Source organism: Pristis pectinata, chromosome 22 (genome assembly GCF_009764475.1).
Source record: "Pristis pectinata isolate sPriPec2 chromosome 22, sPriPec2.1.pri, whole genome shotgun sequence".
In the NCBI taxonomy this organism is placed as follows: Eukaryota; Metazoa; Chordata; class Chondrichthyes; order Rhinopristiformes; family Pristidae; genus Pristis; species Pristis pectinata.
This window is the reverse complement of record NC_067426.1, coordinates 446,053-466,361: the sequence shown is the minus strand read 5'-3', so window position 1 is coordinate 466,361 and position 20,309 is coordinate 446,053. Positions and strand designations below refer to the sequence as shown.

Sequence of the window (20,309 nt, the reverse complement as noted above, 5' to 3'; positions counted from 1 at the left end):
TTCATGAAATTCTGCACCTTTTTTTCTCCAAATATACCCTTACTCATTGCGGCCAAAAAGTTCTACTTTAACTTCATCAGTCCACAGGACTTGTTTCCAAAATGCATTAGGCTTGGTTAGATGTTCCTTTTCAAACTTCTGACGCTGAATTTTGTGGTGAGGATGCAGGAAAGGTTTTCTTCTGATGACTCTTCCATGAAGTTCATACTTGTGCAGGTGTCGCTGCACAATAGAACAGTGCACCACCATGCCAGAGTCTGCTAAATCTTCCTGAAGGTCTTTTGCAGTCAAACGGGGGTTTTGATTTGCCTTTCTAGCAATCTACGAGCAGTTCTCTCGGAAAGTTTTCTTGGTCTTCCAGACCTCAACTTGACCTCCACCGTTCCTGTTAACTGCCATTTCTTAATTACATTACGAACTGAGGAAAAGGCTACCTGAAAACACTTGGCAATCTTCTTATAGCCTTCTCCTGCTTTGTTGGCATCATTTATTTTAATTTTCAAAGTGCTAGGCAGCTGCTTAGAGGAGCCCATGGCTGCTGATTGTCGGCACAAGGTTTGAGGAGTCAGGGTATTTATAAAGTTTTGAAATTTGCATCAGCTGGCCTTTCCTAATGATGACTGTGAACAAGCCATAGCCCTAACAAGTTAATGAAGGTCTGAGACCTTTGGTAAAAGTTATCTGAGAGCTCCAATCTCTTGGGGTGCCCAAACTTTTGCATGGTGCTCCTTTCCTTTTTTTCCCCACCACTCTAAAACTGTACAAAACAAAAATAATACACTAATCTTGCTTAAAGTGTTGAAAAGGATGTTTCATTTTTTAACTTTATGACTTTGAGATCAGTTCATCTTCTACTCACTTAACTATTCACAGTAACAGAAATTTTGGCCAGGGGTGCCCAAACTTTTGCATGCCACTGTATACTGGAATTTTATATGGGGTGTACAAGATCAAGAGAAGTTCAGATAAGGTAGACAGCTGAAGAGGTAATAATCTGATACTCGCTGCCTACAAGGATCATAGAAGACAATTCACAATACAAGATCAGACCACTAACTTTCAGCCTATTTATTCAACTTGGATTCCTTTGAAACACAAATCTCTCAACTGTGAACCAAAGCAGTATGTTCTGTCTCAGCAATAATATTTGGTTTTGCCCTTTCCCTAAAGATGCTGCTGGAAATTAAATTCATAAAGCTGATGGGATTAAAAGACACATTGCCCCATAGTTTATAATATTTACCTGGTTTGGAAGGATGTTTTGTATAATCAAAGACCAACACATCACTGGAGGGAGTCTTTGTGGCAATAATACAAGGATTCTGAGGCATGTAGCGAGCACGATTTACTTCCCCTTCATGGTTTATTTTAATTTCAATTTCTATTTTTCCACTAACAGAACCAAATCCACCAAATTCTGCAAAAGAAACAATGTGCAAACAGAAAAGGTCAGCGTAGCTAGTTCATCAAACTTAACAAATATAAAATCAGAGGTTCCTTTGAACTTCCAAGATATTCTGATAGTAAAAAGAATAATTTTTAAATGCTCAAGATGGTATGCAGACATTAATCTGTGATACTTCGAACAATTAATTTCACAAACTATACCTTTGAGTTTTGAAGTGTATCAATATACTGTGACACACTAAAAAAAAAAGGCATTCAATGAAGCAAAGGGCTGAGCTAATATGTCATGACTTTTTGTTGGGTGGAAAACTAACAGTTTTCCCACACACTTTCTGCTAAAAGTATATGAGGTCTTGAGACATGTTAGGATAAGCCCCATGTTCAGCCTTGGTTTCCTAATTCTATCCTAATGCCTATTCATTGCATGTTTGTGATTATTAGGTGAAGAAGCTGGTTAGCCTGGGACTTTTTCCCCTGAAGCAGAGGAGGCTGAGAGGTGACCTTATAGAGGTTTATAAAGTCACAAGCATAGATAAGGTGGATGGTGACAGTTCCCCCCCCCCCCCCCCCAGGGTAGGGGAGTCTAAAATTAGAGAGGACATAGATTTAAGGTGAGAGGGGGAAGTTTTAAAAAGAGACCAGAGGGGAAACTTTTTCCACACAGAGGGTGGCAAGTGTAAGAAATGAGCTGCCAAAGGAAGTGGTAGAGGCGGGTATAATTACAATGTTTAAAAGACATTTAGACAAGTACATGGATAGAAAAGGTTTAGAGGGATAAGAGCCAAACGCAGGCAGATGGGATTTGCTTGCATAGATATCTTGGTTGGCATGGATGAGTTGAGCTGGCTTCCATGCTGTGCAATTCAAAGCCTCTAACCAGATTAGACCAACCTGAAATTGGCATCCCTAGACTCACATTTAACAGCCAACTTAACAGCCAGTGAAGATCACAAGACAAAGGAGCAGAAGTAGGCCATTTGGCCCATCGAATCTGCTCCATGAAGTGCCGGCAGGGGAATTTTCACCGAAAACATGACAAAAAGCAGCGATGGAAAAGGTGTGGGGAATCACTTTTAAATAGGTCCTTATAACTTGGCACACTTAATACATGGTCTTTGGCTATATTTCTTAGTTGGATAGCCATGCAAAGGAACCAAACTGGTGGAAAACTTCCTTACATTATTCTGTGAAAGAGCCAAACTGCAGGTTGCACAAATACACATCCCCAATATCACAAAACTCCAAACAAGGAAAATATTTGAAGTCTACCTATGCACATCAAAAATACTTTGCACTTAGAAAGGATAAATCTTACCTCCCTTCTCGCTATCATAATGGGAAGCATCAAACTGCGCATCATCGTTTGGAAGTTGAACACTGGCAATGACTAAATGGTTTTGCTCATCAGATGTATGGGTTCCCAGGACCAACCTGTGAACACTGTAGTCCTTCCCCTCAGGTCTGTAGATCATTAAATATTAAATTACTAGATTATCCAAGAAAATGAAGTCTTCGTTAATATAGAAAAATGTCCCATGAAATAAAAAGCATGCTGCAAATGTACCACCCCTACCTTGAACCAGTTTTGCTGCCTACAAGGTGGCTTGGGCAGGTGTGAAAGACTATAAACAAACCTTTTCCAAACTTCCTTCATAGGGGTACAACTAAATAGATTCTGAACAGCTCCTGCAGCTCAAGATTGGGCATCCATGAGGTGCTGCAGGCCACCATAGCAGATTTGTATTCCACATAAGCTGGTACCTCTTAGCCAGGCATATTACTCATGCCATCATCACCAGCAAACCAGGGAATCAACTCTCACTCAATGAGGATTGTAGTAAAGCTTCCCAGGAGCAAACAGCAAGAGAATCTAAAAATGAGTTGCGTCTCAGGCCAATGTGGTGGTCATTGAAAGAGTGTAGTGGGTTCCCAATGCTATGTATAAGCAGAAACAGAAAGATCAGGCAGCTGAATGCATGTCTGAAGGCATGCTGTAGGAAGGCTTCAGTTTCTTGGAGGACCAGGACTATATCTGTAAAGTTCTACATCTCAGAGTATAGAGATACAGTACAGAAATACGCCCCTCGGCCCAGAATCCACAATAACCTTAATCCCATTTATTTTTCTCCTCACATTCTCATCGACTCCCTGCAGATTCTACCACTAACCTACGACACTATAGGCAACTTACAGTGGCCAATTAACCTACCAACCTGAACATATTCGGGAGTAAACTGGAGCACTAGGAAACCCACAGGGTCAAAGGAAGAACTTGCAAACTCTACACAGACAGCACCCAAGATCAGGAGAGAATCCAGATCTCTAGCATTGAGAGGCAGTGGCTTTACTAGCTCCACCACTGTGCCACCCAATACATTCAAGAGTAACAGATTTCACCTGAACAAGACTAGGACCAATGCTATGGCAAGGAGATTCATTGGGGAGGAGAACAGACCAGTATGGAACAACAAAAAAAAGGGACAGGAATGTTAAATAGTAATATTAAAATAGTATGCTGTTAGACAGGAGCAGATTGCAAAGAATACAGCAATTGTTTTAGAGTTCACATATACCTATAAAAACACAAAGTGCAGTGGATAAAGGCAAGGAGGGTTATGATAGAGAGGCATTAACCGACACACATTTTGGAGAAAAGGGACACGACTGCACATTTAATATCGCTGGATACAAGTTCTTTGGAAATCTTCCTGAAAAGGCAAATGGAGTAGATTCGTTGAATATTTGTAAGGTAGAGATAGATTCTTAATAAGCAAAGAGCTAAAGATTACTGCAGGTACACAGGAACATGAAGTTGAGGTTACAATCAGATCAGCCATTGTCTTAGTAATTGGTAGAGCAGGTTCAAGACACCAAGTGGCGTGCTCTTAATTCATATGTTCAGTAAAGGTGGAGGGGGAAGGTAGAATAGAACATTAAGTATTGAAGAGAATGCCAAAGGAACAAGTACAGAACTCAGTGAAAGTTAAAAAAAATGCAGACACTAGAAATCTGAGATTAAAAACAGAAAATGCTAGAAATACTCAGGTCAGGCTGCATCTGTGGGAAGAGAAACAGAGCTAATGTTTCAGGCCAAGACCCTTCATCAGAATTGGAAAAGAAACAAAAGGAGTTTGTTGGGCTGCTGGGAGGATGGGGGAGGAGATGTTTCTGATGGGGTATTAGCAGACACCTGAAGGGTTTATATCATTTCCCTCTTGGGTCCTTCAATTCATTTGGCCAAACTGGTAATCACCAGATTATTGGAGAGTAGACTGGTTGTACTGTAATTATCTATATTAAATTTGCCCTGATTCAGTTAAACAGGATATATCTGTGCAATGTTATGCATTGTTGGATAGATGCCAGCATTCTAACTGCATTGGAACAGCTTGGCTGGAAGCACGGTTGGTTTTCAAGTACAGGTCATCAGTGCAGCAGCTGAGATGCTGTCTGGACCCATAGCCTTTGCTATTTCTTGGGTATTCAGTCATTTCTTGATATCAATCAAATTGACCGAGATTGATTTGTGTGATAGTGACCTTAAGAGGAAGTAGATGCATCACCCACTGGGCACACTATGGATAGATGGGTTAAATGGGTCAAAAGTACCCCTGCTTAAAATTAAAGGTCACCAAAAGAATACGAGATACACAGTTACCATATCCTTTTGCCAGAAAGTGGAATCTAAACATACAGTGTAGTTATGTTTAAAATGGACAATGCTTAATACCAAATTATACAATTATTCTTCTTTGAAGCACATCCATACCTGGAAACATCAGGTAGCCACTGGGCAGTCAGACTTGGCCATTCCAGAGCGTGAGTCATAACCAGGTCATACAAGAAGGGAGTATTTTTCTTCCAGATCTTGTATTCTTCATTAATGACACGTTCTTCCACAGCATCATCAAAGGCTGCTGCAAAAACACAACTTGTCATTAACAGCAAACAAAAATTCAACATAAAAACAACACTGCTTCTGTTACTGTTATTTTACCACTGACCCACAATTTATTTCCTACCAAACAGAAGTACTGTTTTATTTGTAATAAAAGCAGTCACTGAAATTTTATTCTCTTTGTTAAACTGTATATTTCTCATTAGATTAACACTAGATAAACTGCAAATCTTCATTAGGCCATAAAACAACAGCATTCTTCGTCACTAAATAACAGAATACTTTTAGGATTTGGGTGAGGTACAACACTACTGTATTTTTGCTATTGGTCACAGAAACAAAGGATAAATAGGGAATTATAGTCAACTAAAGGAATGAAATGTTAAAAAAGAAACTAGCCTGTCATCTCAGCAATGCCTAAACACAGTGGTGAGGCATACATCTGGAGCAGATTGCCCAGCCAATACCTTGACTAGGAATTAACTATATATTAGAAAAAACACAGAACTGGGAATAAAACAAAAACATTCTTACTTAAAATTTGCAAACTTCCCTCTAGCCAGCATCTGCAAAACAATCTACCTCGTGTACAATGAATTACCGTGAAGTGCAGCAGCTTGTTATACAAGCTGACAATAGAAATTTTGAAAGCGGTGCAACAATTTACTTCTGGCAACAGTACTTAACGAACCTTCAGCTAAGAATATAAAAAATAAGTAGACCATGAAGCCCCTCAGGCCTGGTCTGTAAATCATGGCCATAGCTTATCTGATCTTTACATCTACTTCACTTTTTTGCCTGTTCCCTAGAACCATCCATAGACAAAAGATCTTACAAGCTTAAGTGAATATATTCAATGACTCAGCATTCTCTAGAGCAGAATTCCAAACATACGTGACCCTCAGATGATATTCCTCCCAATCTTCATCAAAAGGGCAACCATTTGTTCTGAAACTCCACCTGCCTTCTACCGATATTCCACAAAAGGAAAGAAACAGTATCTAGATGGGGTAGACAGTCGGTCTTTTCCCCAGGTTAGGGGAGATTAATACTAGAGAGCATAGGTTCAAGGTCAGAAGGGAGAAATTTAAGATCTAAGGAGCAGGTTTCTCCTCCACACTGAGGGTGGTGGTTATATGGAACGAACTGCCAGAGGAAGTGGCAGAGGAGATACCATAAAGTTTAAAAGGCATTTGGACAGGTACTTGAATAGGAAAGGACTAGAAGAATACAGGCCTCATGCAGGCAAATGGGATGAGCATAGATAGGCATCACATTTGGCATGGTCAAGTTGGGCCAGAGGGCCTGTTTCTATGCTGTTCAGCACTACAACTATGACTCCAAGAAGCTTAGAACTGTGAAGCAGCAGATAGAATTCTGAGACCAAGTACAGTAATCATTAATTAAAACTTAGTTGTTTGCTCATATTTCAAAGTTATGTCAACTGTATAAACCCCTAGTCATATCCCTTTCAAAGTACTGAATCTTTGGAAGGATACATCGGCTTTTTAATGGAATGCAACACAGATTGATCCCAGACTTAAAGGCTTCAAATCCAAGGACAAATGGCAAATGATCTGCTGGAGGAACTCAGCAGATTGAGCAGCATCTGTTGGAAGAAAGGAATTGTTGATGTTTTGGGTTGAAACCCTACTAGCAGTTGACAACTCCTTTTCTCCCACAGGTGCTGCTCGGCCTACTGAGTTTCTCCAGCAGATTGATTGTTGCTCCAGATTCCACCACTTGCAGTCTCTTGTGCCTCAACAGATTGCAAAGAGTGGATTTCAATTTACTTGCATGTAGAAAGTTATGGAGTGTTCTAATCAAGGCAACTGAGATGATTAAAGTGATAATTTTTTTCTGGGAGAAAGGTGCAGAGCAAGAGAACCTAATAAAACTTCCCTGTGTGGAGAACAGCTCCCTTATATCATTGGGTGCAAGGAACCACTTCTCCATACAAAGGGAGTGAGAATCTAGAATCTTTGAGCGATGGATCCGAGACCGGGAAGACTGCTGGACAACAGTAGAGTTAAGCTAACACACAAAAAGTGCTGGAGGAACTCAGGAGGTCAGGCAAAAAAAAAATGTGGAGAGCAAGGCCTGGAGCTGTGCAGGGACAGACACAAGGCGTGCAGGCATCTCCACATGGCAGCAAGCTACCAAGACAGATGAATTTAAGATGCATTGGCAATTCTTCAATCAAATGGCAAAAAAGAATAACCTCCAAGTCCATTTTTTTTTTAAAAAGTAAAACCGGAGTTATGGTCATTATCCCCAAAATGATCCCCAACTGATAGTCCCTCCACTTGAGCAGCTACTTTCTGCAAGATCCAGTAATACCACCCCACCTATTTTTATTGCACCTCTCTGCTATCTGCCTACATATCTGTTCCTCTATTTCTTGTTGACTGTTGGGAGGTCTGTAATGTCCTTCCAGCAAAATGGTGACATCCAGGCACGGTAGTGTAGCGGTCAGCATAACGCTATTACAGCACCAGTGACCCGGGTTTGATTCCGACCACTGTCTGTAAGGAGTTTGTACGTTCTCCCCGTGTCTGCGTGGGTTTCCTCTGGGTGCTCCTGTTTCCTCCCACATTCCAAAGACATACGAGTCAGGAAGTTGTGGGCATGCTATATTGGCACCGGAAGTATGGCGACACTTGTTGGCTGCCCCCAGAACACACTACGCAAAAGATGTATTTCACTGCGTGTTTCAATGTACATGTGACTAAGATATTTTAAATCTCTACCTGGATGGTTTCATCTGAGAAGCCTTCTAGTATATCCTCCCTCTCTACTGAAGTAATGTAACCTTTGACTAACAGTGCAATGCCTCCTCCCCTTTTACTCCAGTCTTGCCTGAAATTCTATACCCTAGGATACTGAGTTGACAGTCCTGCCCATCCTTCAATTGTCTCTCAGTGTTGTAGGTCCTTGTCTTAATTAAAGCTTTGAGTTCATCAAATTTACTAGTTACACTCCTTGCAATAAAATAGATACAATTTAGCTTTGAATTCCCTTTATAGTGATAGAGTGGACAGCCACCTTTTTCCCAGAGCAGCAATGGCCAATACCAGAGGACACAAGTTTAAAGTCAGAGGAGGAAAGTTTAGGTGAGATGTCACAGTTAGTTTTTTTTAAAAAACAGAGTGGTGAGTGCCTGGAATGCACTACCAGAGGTGGTGGTAGAGGCTGATACAATAGGGACATTTAACAGACTCTTAGATAGGTACATGGATGTTAGAAAAATGGAGGATTATGGGATGTGTTGGAGGGAAGGGTTAGATTGATCATGGAGTAGGCTTATATAGGTCAGCACAACATTGTGGGCCAAAGGGCCCATACTGTGCTGTACTGTTCCATGCGCACTTACTCAATTGTTCTGCCTACTGGACTTAGTAACCATTTCACTAGGTTGATTGCACCTCTCCGTCTGAGCAACTACTGAGCCCCCTTCCCCTGCCAACTCAGTTTAAACCTTCCCCAACAGTGCAAGAACACCTCCCAACAAGGATGTCAGTTCCACTCCAGTTAAGGTGCAACCCATCCTACTTGTACATGTCCCACCTCGCCTAGAAACTGTCCCAATGATCCAGGAACCCAAAGCCCATTCTTCTGCATCATTCCTTCAGCCACACATTCATCTGACCTACCCTCCTCTATTCCTATACTCAACCAACTCATGGCACCAAAAGCAATCCAGAGACCTTTGTGGTCCCACTCTTTATTAAAGAGCTACTTAGCTCCCTAAACTCAGTTATAGAATCATACAGCATGAAAACAGGCCATTTGGCCCAACTAGTCTGAATAGAACAGTGGGTACCCTTCTGTATTAATCCCATCTCCTAGCACTTGGTCCATAGGCTTTATGGCTAAGCAATTCAAATACACATCTAGACAATTCTTAAGTGCTGTCAGTAAACCAGCTTCAACCGCTCTGTCAGGCATGCATCCTATTTACCACTCTCTGGGTGAAGGATCCCCAATGTCCTCTCTAAATATCTTACTCCTTACCGTACACTTATGTCCTCTATCTACCTCTGATAAAGGAACAAGTTTCCAGAAGTCTACCCTACCTCTTCCCCTTATAATTTTATACAGATCAATCATATACCCTCTTGACCTCCACTCCAGAGAGCACAGACCCAGCTTCTCCGGTCTCTCCTCATAACTGAACAGCTCTATCCCAAGCAACATCCTTGTGAATTTCCACTGCACTCTCTCCAGCACTATCACATATTTCCTATACATAGAGCCATGGAGTTAAAAGTACAGAAACAGGCCCTTCAGTCCAACTCGCCTAACCAAACTAATCCCATTTGCCTGCTTTTGGCCAACATCCCTCTAAACCTTTCCTATGCATGTAACTATCCAAATACCCTTTAAATGTCATAACTGTCCCCACCTCTACCACTTCCTCTGGCAGCTCATTCCATATACATACCACCCTCTGTATGGAAAAAGATGCCCCTCAGGTTAATTTTTAAATCTTTCCCCTCTCACTTTAAAATTTATGTCCTCTAGTTTTGGACTCCCCAAGCCTGGGGAAAAGAATTTTGCAATTCACCTTGTTTATGCCCTTCATGATTTTATAAACCTCTAAAGGGTCACCCCCTCAGTCTCCCATGCTCCAGGGAAAAAAGCCCTAGACAATCCAGCCTCGCCATACAACTCAAACCCTCCAGTCCCAGTTACATCCTTGTAAATCTTTTTTGCACATTTGCCAGTTTAATGGCATCCTTCCTATAGTAGGGTGACCAAAACTGTATGCAGTACTCCAAATGTGGCTTTATCAATGCCTTGTATAGCTGTAACAAGATGTTCCAACTCCTGTACTCAAAATTCTGGTCGATGAAGGCAAGCATGCCAAATGCCTTCTTCAACACCATACCTATGTCACTACTTTCAAGGAACTATGTACTTGCACTTCTTAGTCTCTCTGTTCTACAATGGTCCCCAGGGCCCTACCATTTATCATGCAAGTCCTGTTCTTGTTTGTTTTACCACAATGCAACATCTTGCATTTATCTGAATTGAATTCCATCTGTCATTCCTCAACCCACTGGATCAACATCACGTTGTAATCTTAAATAACTTTCTTCACTGTCCACTATAACACCAATTTTAGTGTCATCCACAAATTTACTAACCATGCCACCTACATTCTCACCCAAATCATTAATATAAACAAAGAACAACAGTGGACCCAGCACTAATCCCTGCGGGACACTGCTGGTCACAGGCCTCCAGTCTAAACAAAAACGTTTTCTACTGTCAAGCCAATTTTGTATCCAATTAACTAGCTCGCCATGGATCCCATGTGTTCTAACTTTCTGGACTAGCCTACCATGCAGTACCTAGTCAAAGACCCTGAAGCCCATGTAGATGACATCAACCACACCTCCCTCATCTACCTTCTTGGTTATTTTAAAAAAAAGCAAATTTGTGACGCATGTTTTCCCACACACAAAGCTATGCTAACCATCCGTAATCAGTCCTTGCCTTTCCAAATGCACATAGATCCTGTTTCTCAGAATTCCCTCCAATAACTTACCCACCACTGGCACTGGGCTCACTGGTCTGTAGCTCCCAGACTTTTCCTTTCAGCCTTTCTTAAATAAGGGCACAACATTAGCCACCCTCCAGTCTTCCGGTGCCTCACCTGCAGGCCCTTCCTTTCCTTCCTACAATGTCCTAGGATACACTTGATCAGGACCCAGATTTATCCACCTTTATGCATTTTAAGACTTCCAGCATCTCCTCTTCTGTAATATAGACTCTCCTCAAAATATCAATATTAACTTGCCCAAGTTCCCTAGCACTATGTCTTTCTCCACAGTAAATGCAGATAAGAAATATCTGTTAAGGACTTCATCCACCTCCTGTGGCACACACACACAGCCAACCACATTGATCCTTAATAGGCATTATCCTCTTCCTAGTTATCCTTTTGCTCTTAACATACTTATACAATCTCGTGCAATTCTCCTTTACCTCATTTGCCAAAGGTATCTCATTTCCCCTTCTCCCTTAAGTGTACTTCCACACCCCTAATACTCCTCAAGGGATTCACTTGACCCTAGCTGCCTATACCTGATATATGCCTTTTTCTTCACCAAAGCCTCAATATCCCTACTCCTGGCAGCCTTGCCCTTCACTCTAATAGAAACATGCTGTCCCTGAACTCTTGCTATCCCGCTTGCCAGGAGTCCTTTAACCTGCAAACAGCCTTCCCTAATCAACTTTTGAAAGTTCCTGTCTAATATCACCTAATTTGACCTTGACCCAATTAAGGACCAACCCTATCCTTTTCTGTAACTACCTTAATACTAATAGCAGGTGACCAGAAATGCACACAGTACTCCAGCTGAGACCTGATCAATGGAATGAGTGTTTAATGCAGCTGAAGGAGTGACAGTTATGCAGACTGTCTTCTTGGATTGTCATAGATGGAACCAAGTAACACAGACACAGGCTCTTTGGCACTCCACATCCAAGCCAACCATAAAGTATCCATTTGTAATAATCCTATTTACCAGCACTTGGTCTGTAACCTTTTTTGATTGTGCTGAGCTTCTTGAGAGTTGTTGAAGCTGCACTCATCCAAGCAAGTGGAGAGTTTTCCATCATGCCTTGTAGTTGGTGAAAACATTTGGAGTATCATGAGGAGAGTCGCTCACTATAGATACCCAGCCTCTTATCTGCTCTTGTAGCCATGGTACATATGTGAAAGATCTGAACAAACCTATGTACATATTCTATAAGGGGAGGGTGAGCAGTCAGAGGTCATAGTCCATATTGGTACTATAGACCTAGGCTGGAAGAAAGATGACAAGCAAGGTCCCAGAGAATTGGAGAATATGTTGTTCATTTAGAAAGGGCAATGGAGACAAACCAGGAAATCATTGAAGGCAGAATACAAGGTTAATGGCAGGACTCTTAGCAACTTGGAGGGACAGAAGGATCTTGGGGTCCACGTCTATAGATCCCTCAAGGTTGCCACGCAGGTTGTTAGGGTTAAGAAGGCATGTGGTGTGTTGGCCTTCATCAGTCAGAGTATTGAGTTCAAGAGCCGCGAGGTGATGTTGCCAGCTCTATAGAACTCTGGTGAGACCACACTTGGAGTATTGTGTTCAATCTGGTCACCTCATTATAGGAAGGATGTGGAGGCTTTAGAGAGAGTGTAGAGCAGATTTACCAGGATGTTGCCTGGATTGCAGAGCATGTCTTATGAGGATAGGTTGAATCAGCTAGGGCTTTTCTCTTTGGAGAGGAGGAGGAGGAGAATAAGAGGTGACTTGATAGAGGTGGACAAGATGATGAGGCACAGATTGAGTGGACAGGCGGAGACTTTTTCCCAGGGCAACAATGGCTAACACGAGGGGACATAATTTTAAGGTGATTGGAGGAAGCTATAAGGGAGATGTCAGAGTGGTGGGTGCGTGGAATGCACTTCCAGCAGAGGCTGTGGGAGCAGATACATTTGGGACATTTAAGAGACTCTTAGACACATGAAAGATAGAGAAATGGGGGGGGGGGGGGGGGGGGGGGGGGGGGGGGGGGGGGGGGGGGGGGGGGGGGGGGGGAGGAGGTGGGCTACATGGGAGGTGGGGGGGGGGAGGAGGTGGGCTACGTGGGAGGGAAGGGTTAAATAGATCTTAAAGCAGGATAAAATGTCGGCACAACATTGTGGTCTGAAGGGCTTGTACTGTGCTGTTATGTTCTATGTTTTATGAATGTTTTAAAAGTTGGAGCATAACCTCTATTTCTGTATTCAATTCCCAGCTAATGAAGGCCAGTATCCATATGTCTTCCTAACTACATTATCTACCCAGGTTGCCACCTTCGAGGATCTATAGACTTGTACTCCAAAGTCCCTCTGTTCCTCAATACTCCCCAAGACCCTATTATTCATGATGTATTTCCTAACCTCATTGATGCTCCTAAAATGCATCACTTTACATTTGGCTAGATTAAATGCCATAAGCCATTTTTCAGCCTAATCCACCCAATACCTTGATATCTCGTTGCAGCCTAAGACTACCTTCCACACTGTCAACAACTGTGCCAATATCCGTGTCATCTGCAAACTTAGTGATCATGCCTCCCAGATCCAGGTCATTCACATATATAACAAACAGCAAGAGTCCCGCACCCATCCTTGTGGGTTACCACTAGTCACAAGTATCCAATCACAAAAACCACCCTCCACCACCACCCTATGTTTCCTATTGCCAAGCCAATTTTGGATCCAGAAATCAAATTTTGCAGGACCTCATGCCTTCTCCTATGTCATTGGTATCTACATTGTACCACAACCTTTGGCTGTTCACCCTCCCCTCTGATATCTTGCAGATGACTTGAGTGCTAATAATGTGAACAGATTTAGAAAAGCCAACTTCATGATTCATCATGAAAATCGATGCATAGAAATATCAGACTAGAAAATAATGCACACTACCCTGAAGGGTATTTAGAATTTTCAATAATAAAGCAAATTATCAGCTATATTGGAATCTCCACATCTATTAAAATATAAAGGATATTTTCCAGCACCTGCAACTGAGAATTTCTGCAAAGAGCATATCTAAAATCCTACTACCCTTTCTCAATTACACACATTAAATTGGAGAGGGCCATATAACAAAATTACAAACCACTTAATTTTAAGGGGAGATGCACAAAATAGTATAATTTATACAGTACAAATCATTTTAAGTACATTTAATGCACAGTTGTCACGTTTTACAATGTTAAAATCAAGTAATCAATGTCATGAGGTGAATTATAGATGTGTATTGGGACTTTGACTGGAATGGGGCTAGTGTGGGCATTTCACATTATAGCCACTACAAGACCACAATTTAATGGAGTCTGCCACGCACTTCTCTAATTCATCTCCTGACAGTCTGTTATTGTGTATAATATATACAAGGTACTTTTTTTTCCTCGTTTCCATTCATGACAAATGGCTGGCGTCGTGTCGAGATGAGTGGACTGCACTGGTGAGGCGGCCGTCAGTAATGAAGAACAGTGGGTGTGTGACGTCACAGGTGTAACATCATAATGGGCATCTGATGCTAGAGGTGCAAAATTAAAGAAAAATAATCTAAACATTCTGACAATAGTACATGCAGCTTACAGGGATACAAATTTACAGAGTACCTTGCATACATTATAGTCATTGCAATGGATTCTCATATCCCCTTAAAATAGAGTGTTGCTAAGGCCCAGTATCCACTGCCAAAGCACAAAAATGACATTGCCATTCAAGTCCAATATTCATGCTCAGGCTTTTTTTTTTGGAGGAAGTAGCGGGTTGAAATGGGGAGGAAACCAGGGATTATATCAATCTCAGCTAAAGAAATGAAAACTGCTGGAGTGGTATTCCTTTCCACATTTCTCAAGGCACCTGCTGATTGTTTAAGCAGAGGAGCACTAATAGCAGCAACATGCTACTCTCCCAACTGAGGAAAACAAAGTGGGGAAACAAGTTCACTTTGAAACTTCCACACAAGCTATTCTGTAATTTCATATTTTTACAATTAATCACAATAAGAAATGAAAATAAAAGTGATAGTTACCTGCATTGAAATCTTGGGAAGTAGTTTTAATAAACAGACTAAATACAAGCTTTCACTGTAAACAGATTTTCAGCTGCCCCTGTAATTAGACAGTTGCCTGGTGTAGGAACAGAATCACTAAGACTGGGCCAAATGGACACAAGAGCCAATGTATGCCCATTTCCCAATTTTGGCTGAAACAAACTTTCAATCACAAACCAAAGACAAAATCCAAACCAACAACACAATCTTTACATGCTGAACAAATGCACAGTGGAACACTGGAATGCCATCACTATCCCAATACAAAGAAAAATTGTACCCCAAGGTGGGACACTTGAAGCCCCAACCTAGCTCCAGACAACTTCCACAATCAGGTGCACCAACTTGGCCCACACACCCTTTCACTACACCCTCATTAATGCCCCAGTCTAACTGCACCCATCCTCCCCAATTCCCTCCACTCATATATATCCCCAACCCAAATTCCACAGCGACCAACCAATTCCACACTACACCACCTCCGGATGACACTGGCCTCCCCAGCACATCCTACCCAACACAATGCCCCCTTCACCCTGGACTACTCCCACTGAACATTGACCAACCCATCTCATTGCTCCCTTTCCACATCCCTATCCTCAGCCCATTTACACTTACCTATCACTCTAACACCCTTCTCACCTCCCTACACTCACTAACAGTCTCAGCCCACATCACCATCCCCTCCCACATCCTTAACCTCACCCCTCCACCCCCACCGCACTGTCTGACATCCCCATCCCCTACCTCACCTATCCTGATGCCCAATGCACCCACAAACTGCCCAAGACTCCTCGACACAAACCATTCATTCCACCATCACACCCCAAGCCAAGACAAAACCTCTATCTCTCCAACCCCCTGCAAGGTAGACCCAGCCTTGACCACTGCCCCTTGAATACTCTCACACCCTCCCCAACCAAACTCAGAGTACCCCTCGTCTCCCTCCCACATGCACCACAAACCTGCACCAACCAATCTGACACCTCCACACATCTCCCTTGACCAGCACCGCTGAAATCAACCCCTCTGCCTAAAGAGCACCCTAATGATCAGCTCTGGGCAACCCAACACAGCCCCAGCTCCACCCCGTTCCTCCCCAGTCCAACCCCTCTCGTCCTACCCCTGCCCGCGGTCCCTCCCCTTCACTCACATCCCGCCCCATCACTCATCCTTCCCCTCCCCGTCTCTCCACCTCTTCACCCCCACGTCCCTCCCCCTCTCACATCCACCCAACTCTCCACATCCCCGCCCCTCTCCCTCACATCCCCACTTCTCATCCCGCCCTTCCCCGCAGTCCCTCCCCCTCTCCCTCACTCACGTCCCACCCACTCTGCCCCCCTCCCTCACATCACCCCACTCTGCCCCCTCACTCAAGTCACCCAACTCATGTCCCCCCCCACTCACGTCCCTCCCCCACTTACATCCCGCCCCTCTCCCCTCACTCACGTCCCCACCTCTCATCCCGCCCTTCCCCAGTCCCTCCCCCTCATATCCCTCCCCCTCACGTCCCTCCCACCCTCACTCACATCCCTCCCCCACCCTCACGTCCCTCCGCCCCATTCATGTTCCCTCCCCCACATCCCTTCCCCCCTCCCCTCACTTACGTCCCTCCCCCTCACCCACAACCCTCTCCCTCTAACCCCTCCCCTCCACATCCCTCCCCCTCATTCACACCCTACCCACTTTCCCCTCCGCCCTCATCACCTCACCCTCCCCTCCACATCCCTCCCCCTCATTCACACCCTACCCACTTTCCCCTCCGCCCTCATCACCTCACCCATATCCCTCTCCCCCTGCCCACATCCCTCTCCACCACCCCTTGCCCTCCCTCACGTCCCTCCCACCTCTCCTCCGCCTCACATCCCTCCCCATCACTCACGTCCCGGCCCCATCCCCTCCCTCCCCCTCCCCCAACTCACGTCCCCCTCACGCACGTCCCTCCCCACTCACGTCCCTCTTCCCTCCCCCCACTCACGGCCCTCCCCCACTCCTCCCCCTCACGTCCCTCTTCCCTCCCCCCAACGTCCCTCTTCCCTCCCCCCACTCACGGCCCTCCCCCACTCCCCCTCGGCCCTCCCCCACTCCCCTCCTCCCCCCCCTCACTGACGGCCTTCCCCCACTCCCCTTCCTCACTCACGGCCCTCCCCCACTCCCCTCCTCCCCCCCCTCCACTCACAGGCCCTCCCCCCACTCCCCTCCTCCCCCCCCCACTGACGGCCCTCCCCACTCCCCTCCTCCCCCCCACACTGACGGCCCTCCCCCACTCCCCTCCTCCCCCCCCCTCACTCACGGCCCTCCCCCACTCCCCTCCTCCCCCCCTCACTCACGGCCCTCCCCCACTCCCCTCCTCCCCCCCCTCACTCACGGCCCTCCCCCACTCCCCTCCTCCCCCCCCCCTCACTCACGGCCGCCCTCCCCCACTCCCCTCCTCCCCCCCCCTCACTCACGGCCCTCCCCCACTCCCCTCCTCCCCCCCTCACTCACGGCCCTCCCCCACCCCCCTCCTCCCCCCTCACTCACGGCCCTCCCCCACTCCCCTCCTCCCCCCCCTCACTCACGGCCCTCCCCCACTCCCCTCCTCCCCCCCCTCACTCACGGCCCTGCCCCACTCCCCTCCTCCTCCCCCCCCCACTCACGGCCCTGCCCCACTCCCCTCCTCCCCCCTCACTCACGGCCCTCCCCCCCTCACTCACGGCCCTCCCCCCCCCTCACTCACGGCCTCCCCTTCTGCCCCCCTCCTCCTCGCCCCCTCACTCACGCCCCCCCCCTCCTCCTCCCCCCCTCACTCACGGCCCTCCCCCACTCCCCTCCTCCCCCCCCTCACTCACGGCCCTCCCCCACTCCCCTCCTCCCCCCCCTCACTCACGGCCCTCCCCCACTCCCCCCCCTCACTCACGGCCCTGCCCCACTCCCCTCCTCCTCCCCCCCCCCCACTCACGGCCCTGTCCCACTCCCCTCCTCCTCCTCCCCCCCCCCACTCACGGCCCTCCCTCCTCCCCCCCCTCACTCACAGCCCTCCCCCCTCCCACGGCCCTCCCCTTCTGCCCCCCTCCTCCTCCCCCCCTCACTCACGGCCCTCCCCCCCTCCTCCTCCTCCCCCCCTCACTCACGGCCCTGCCCCACTCCCCTCCTCCCCCCCCTCACTCACGGCCCTGCCCCACTCCCCTCCTCCCCCCCCTCACTCACGGCCCTGCCCCACTCCCCTCCTCCCCCCCCCACTCACGGCCCTCCCCCCCTCCTCCTCCTCCCCCCCTCACTCACGGCCCTGCCCCACTCCCCTCCTCCCCCCCCCCTCACTCACGGGCCCTGCCCCACTCCCCTCATCCCCCTCGCCTCACTCACGGCCCTGCCCCACTCCCCTCCTCCCCCCCCCACCTCACGGCCCTGGCCCCAACTTCCCTCCTCCCCCCCCCCACTCACCGCCCTGCCCCACTCCCCTCCTCCCCCACCTCACTCAACGAGCCCTCCCCCACTCCCTCCTCACTCACGGCCCTCCCTCCTCCTCCCCCACTCAACCGCCCTCCCCTCCTCCTCCCCCCCTCACATCACGGCCCTCCCCACTCCCCTCCCCCCCCCTCACTCACGGCCCTCCCCCACTCCCGTCTCTACCCCCCCAAAGAAGACCCCTCACTCACAGGCCCTCCCCCACTCCCTCTCCCCCCTACACTCACTAGCCCTCCCCACTCCGACTCTCCCCCTCACTCACGAGTCCTCCCCCACTACACCCCTCCTCTCCCCCCCACTCACGGCCCTCCCCCCTCCCCTCCCCTCCTCACGGCCCTCCCCCCCTCCCCTCCCCTCCTCACTCACGGCCCTACACCTCTCCCCTCCCCCTCACGCCCCTCCCACCACCACCACACTCCGCTGCCGCCACCGTGCCCGGACAGGCCCCCCCTCGGCACGAAGGTCCCCGGCCCGCTCGGTTCCCGCCCCAGGAGCAGTAACCTCCTCCCCGGGGCCGCTGCGGCCCACAACCGTCGCCCGGGTTCCGAGAGCGCGGCGGGAAGCCCGGCAGATGCGGGAAGCCCCGGCCCCGCTCGGCGGGAGAGCCGGAGGCGCCGGGCCCGACCCATTACCTTCTTTATCCGCCATGCCGACCGTCCGCCGCCTTTGTTTCGGCGCCACCTGCGCATGCGCCGTCTGTTCGCGCGCCAACTCAACGTCAGAACTTGCCTCCGTCAATCATCCAATCACGAGCTTCGCCCTGGCCATCTGATCGGATGCTGAAGCTGATCCGGGCAGCGCCATGTCTTGTGCTCACGTGCTCCACAAGGCACGAGCAGAGTGCGCGGCCCCGGGCGGGTCACGTGTTGCCTGGTGCTCCACCACCCCCACACCCCCGCCCCCCACCCTCACCCCACCCCCCACCCTCACCCCACCCCCACCTCACCCCGACCCCCACCTCACCCCGAACCCGACCCTCACCCCCACCCCGACCCCCGCCCCACCCTCACCCCCACCCCGCCCCCACCTCACCCCCACTCCGACCCCCACCTCACCCCCATACCCCCACCTCACCCCAACCTACCGCCACCCCCACCTCACCCCCTCCTCACCCCCACCCCCACCAACCCCCCTATACGCACACCACCACCCTCACACCCCCGCCCCCACCTCACCCCCACCCTCACCCCCACCTCACCCCCACCCCGACCCCCACCCCAACCTCGCCCCCACCCCGACCCCCACCCCCACCTCACCCCCCCACCCCCCATACCCCCACCTCACCCCAACCTACCGCCACCCCCACCTCACCCCCTCCTCACCCCCACCCCCACCAACCCCCCTATACGCACACCACCACCCTCACACCCCCGCCCCCACCTCACCCCCACCCTCACCCCCACCTCACCCCCACCCCGACCCCCACCCCAACCTCGCCCCCACCCCGACCCCCACCCCCACCTCACCCCCCCACCCCCCATACCCCCACCTCACCCCAACCTACCGCCACCCCCACCTCACCCCGACCCCCACCCCCACCAACCCCCCTATAACCACACCACCACCCTCACACCCCCACCCTCACCACCCCATACCCCCGCCCCCACCTCACCCCCACCCCCGCTCCCAACCCCAACTCACCCCGACCCCCACCTCACCCCCACCCTCACCACCCCCCATACCCCCTCCTCACCCCAACCTCACCCCCGCCCCCACCCCACCTCACCCCGACCCCCACCCCCACCTCACCCCCACCCCGCCCCCACCCTCACCACCCCCGCCAACCCTCCTATACCCACACCACCACCCTCACCTCACCCCCACACTCACCACCCCCCATACCCCCTCCTCACCCCCACCCTCCCCACCCCCACCAACCCCCTATACCCCCACCACCCCCACCTCACCCCCACCCCCACCCTCACCATCCCCACCCCCACCTCACCCCCACT

At 48.6% G+C, this 20,309-nt stretch overlaps 1 protein-coding gene across 5 annotated transcripts in view; it reads right to left on the bottom strand.

The window, feature by feature from the left end:
- The window catches only part of LOC127581817 (histone-binding protein RBBP4), a 60,780-nt gene extending 41,665 nt beyond the window's left edge, over positions 1–19,115 (bottom strand). For 2 of the 5 annotated variants that reach the window (XM_052036562.1, XM_052036561.1), the window contains exons 1-5: positions 18,990–19,073; positions 14,245–14,385; positions 5,177–5,324; positions 2,723–2,868; positions 1,244–1,417 (exon numbers count right to left, since the gene is read on the bottom strand). In XM_052036562.1, the coding sequence (XP_051892522.1) occupies positions 1,244–1,417; positions 2,723–2,868; positions 5,177–5,324; positions 14,245–14,385; positions 18,990–19,005 (625 nt within the window). In that variant the 5' untranslated portion in view covers positions 19,006–19,073. Of the gene's footprint in view, positions 1–1,243; positions 1,418–2,722; positions 2,869–5,176; positions 5,325–14,244; positions 14,386–18,989 lie in introns of all 5 variants that reach the window. The other 3 variants (XM_052036563.1, XM_052036565.1, XM_052036564.1) reach the window with 3 other exon arrangements.
- Between the last annotated feature and the right edge of the window lie 1,194 nt (positions 19,116–20,309).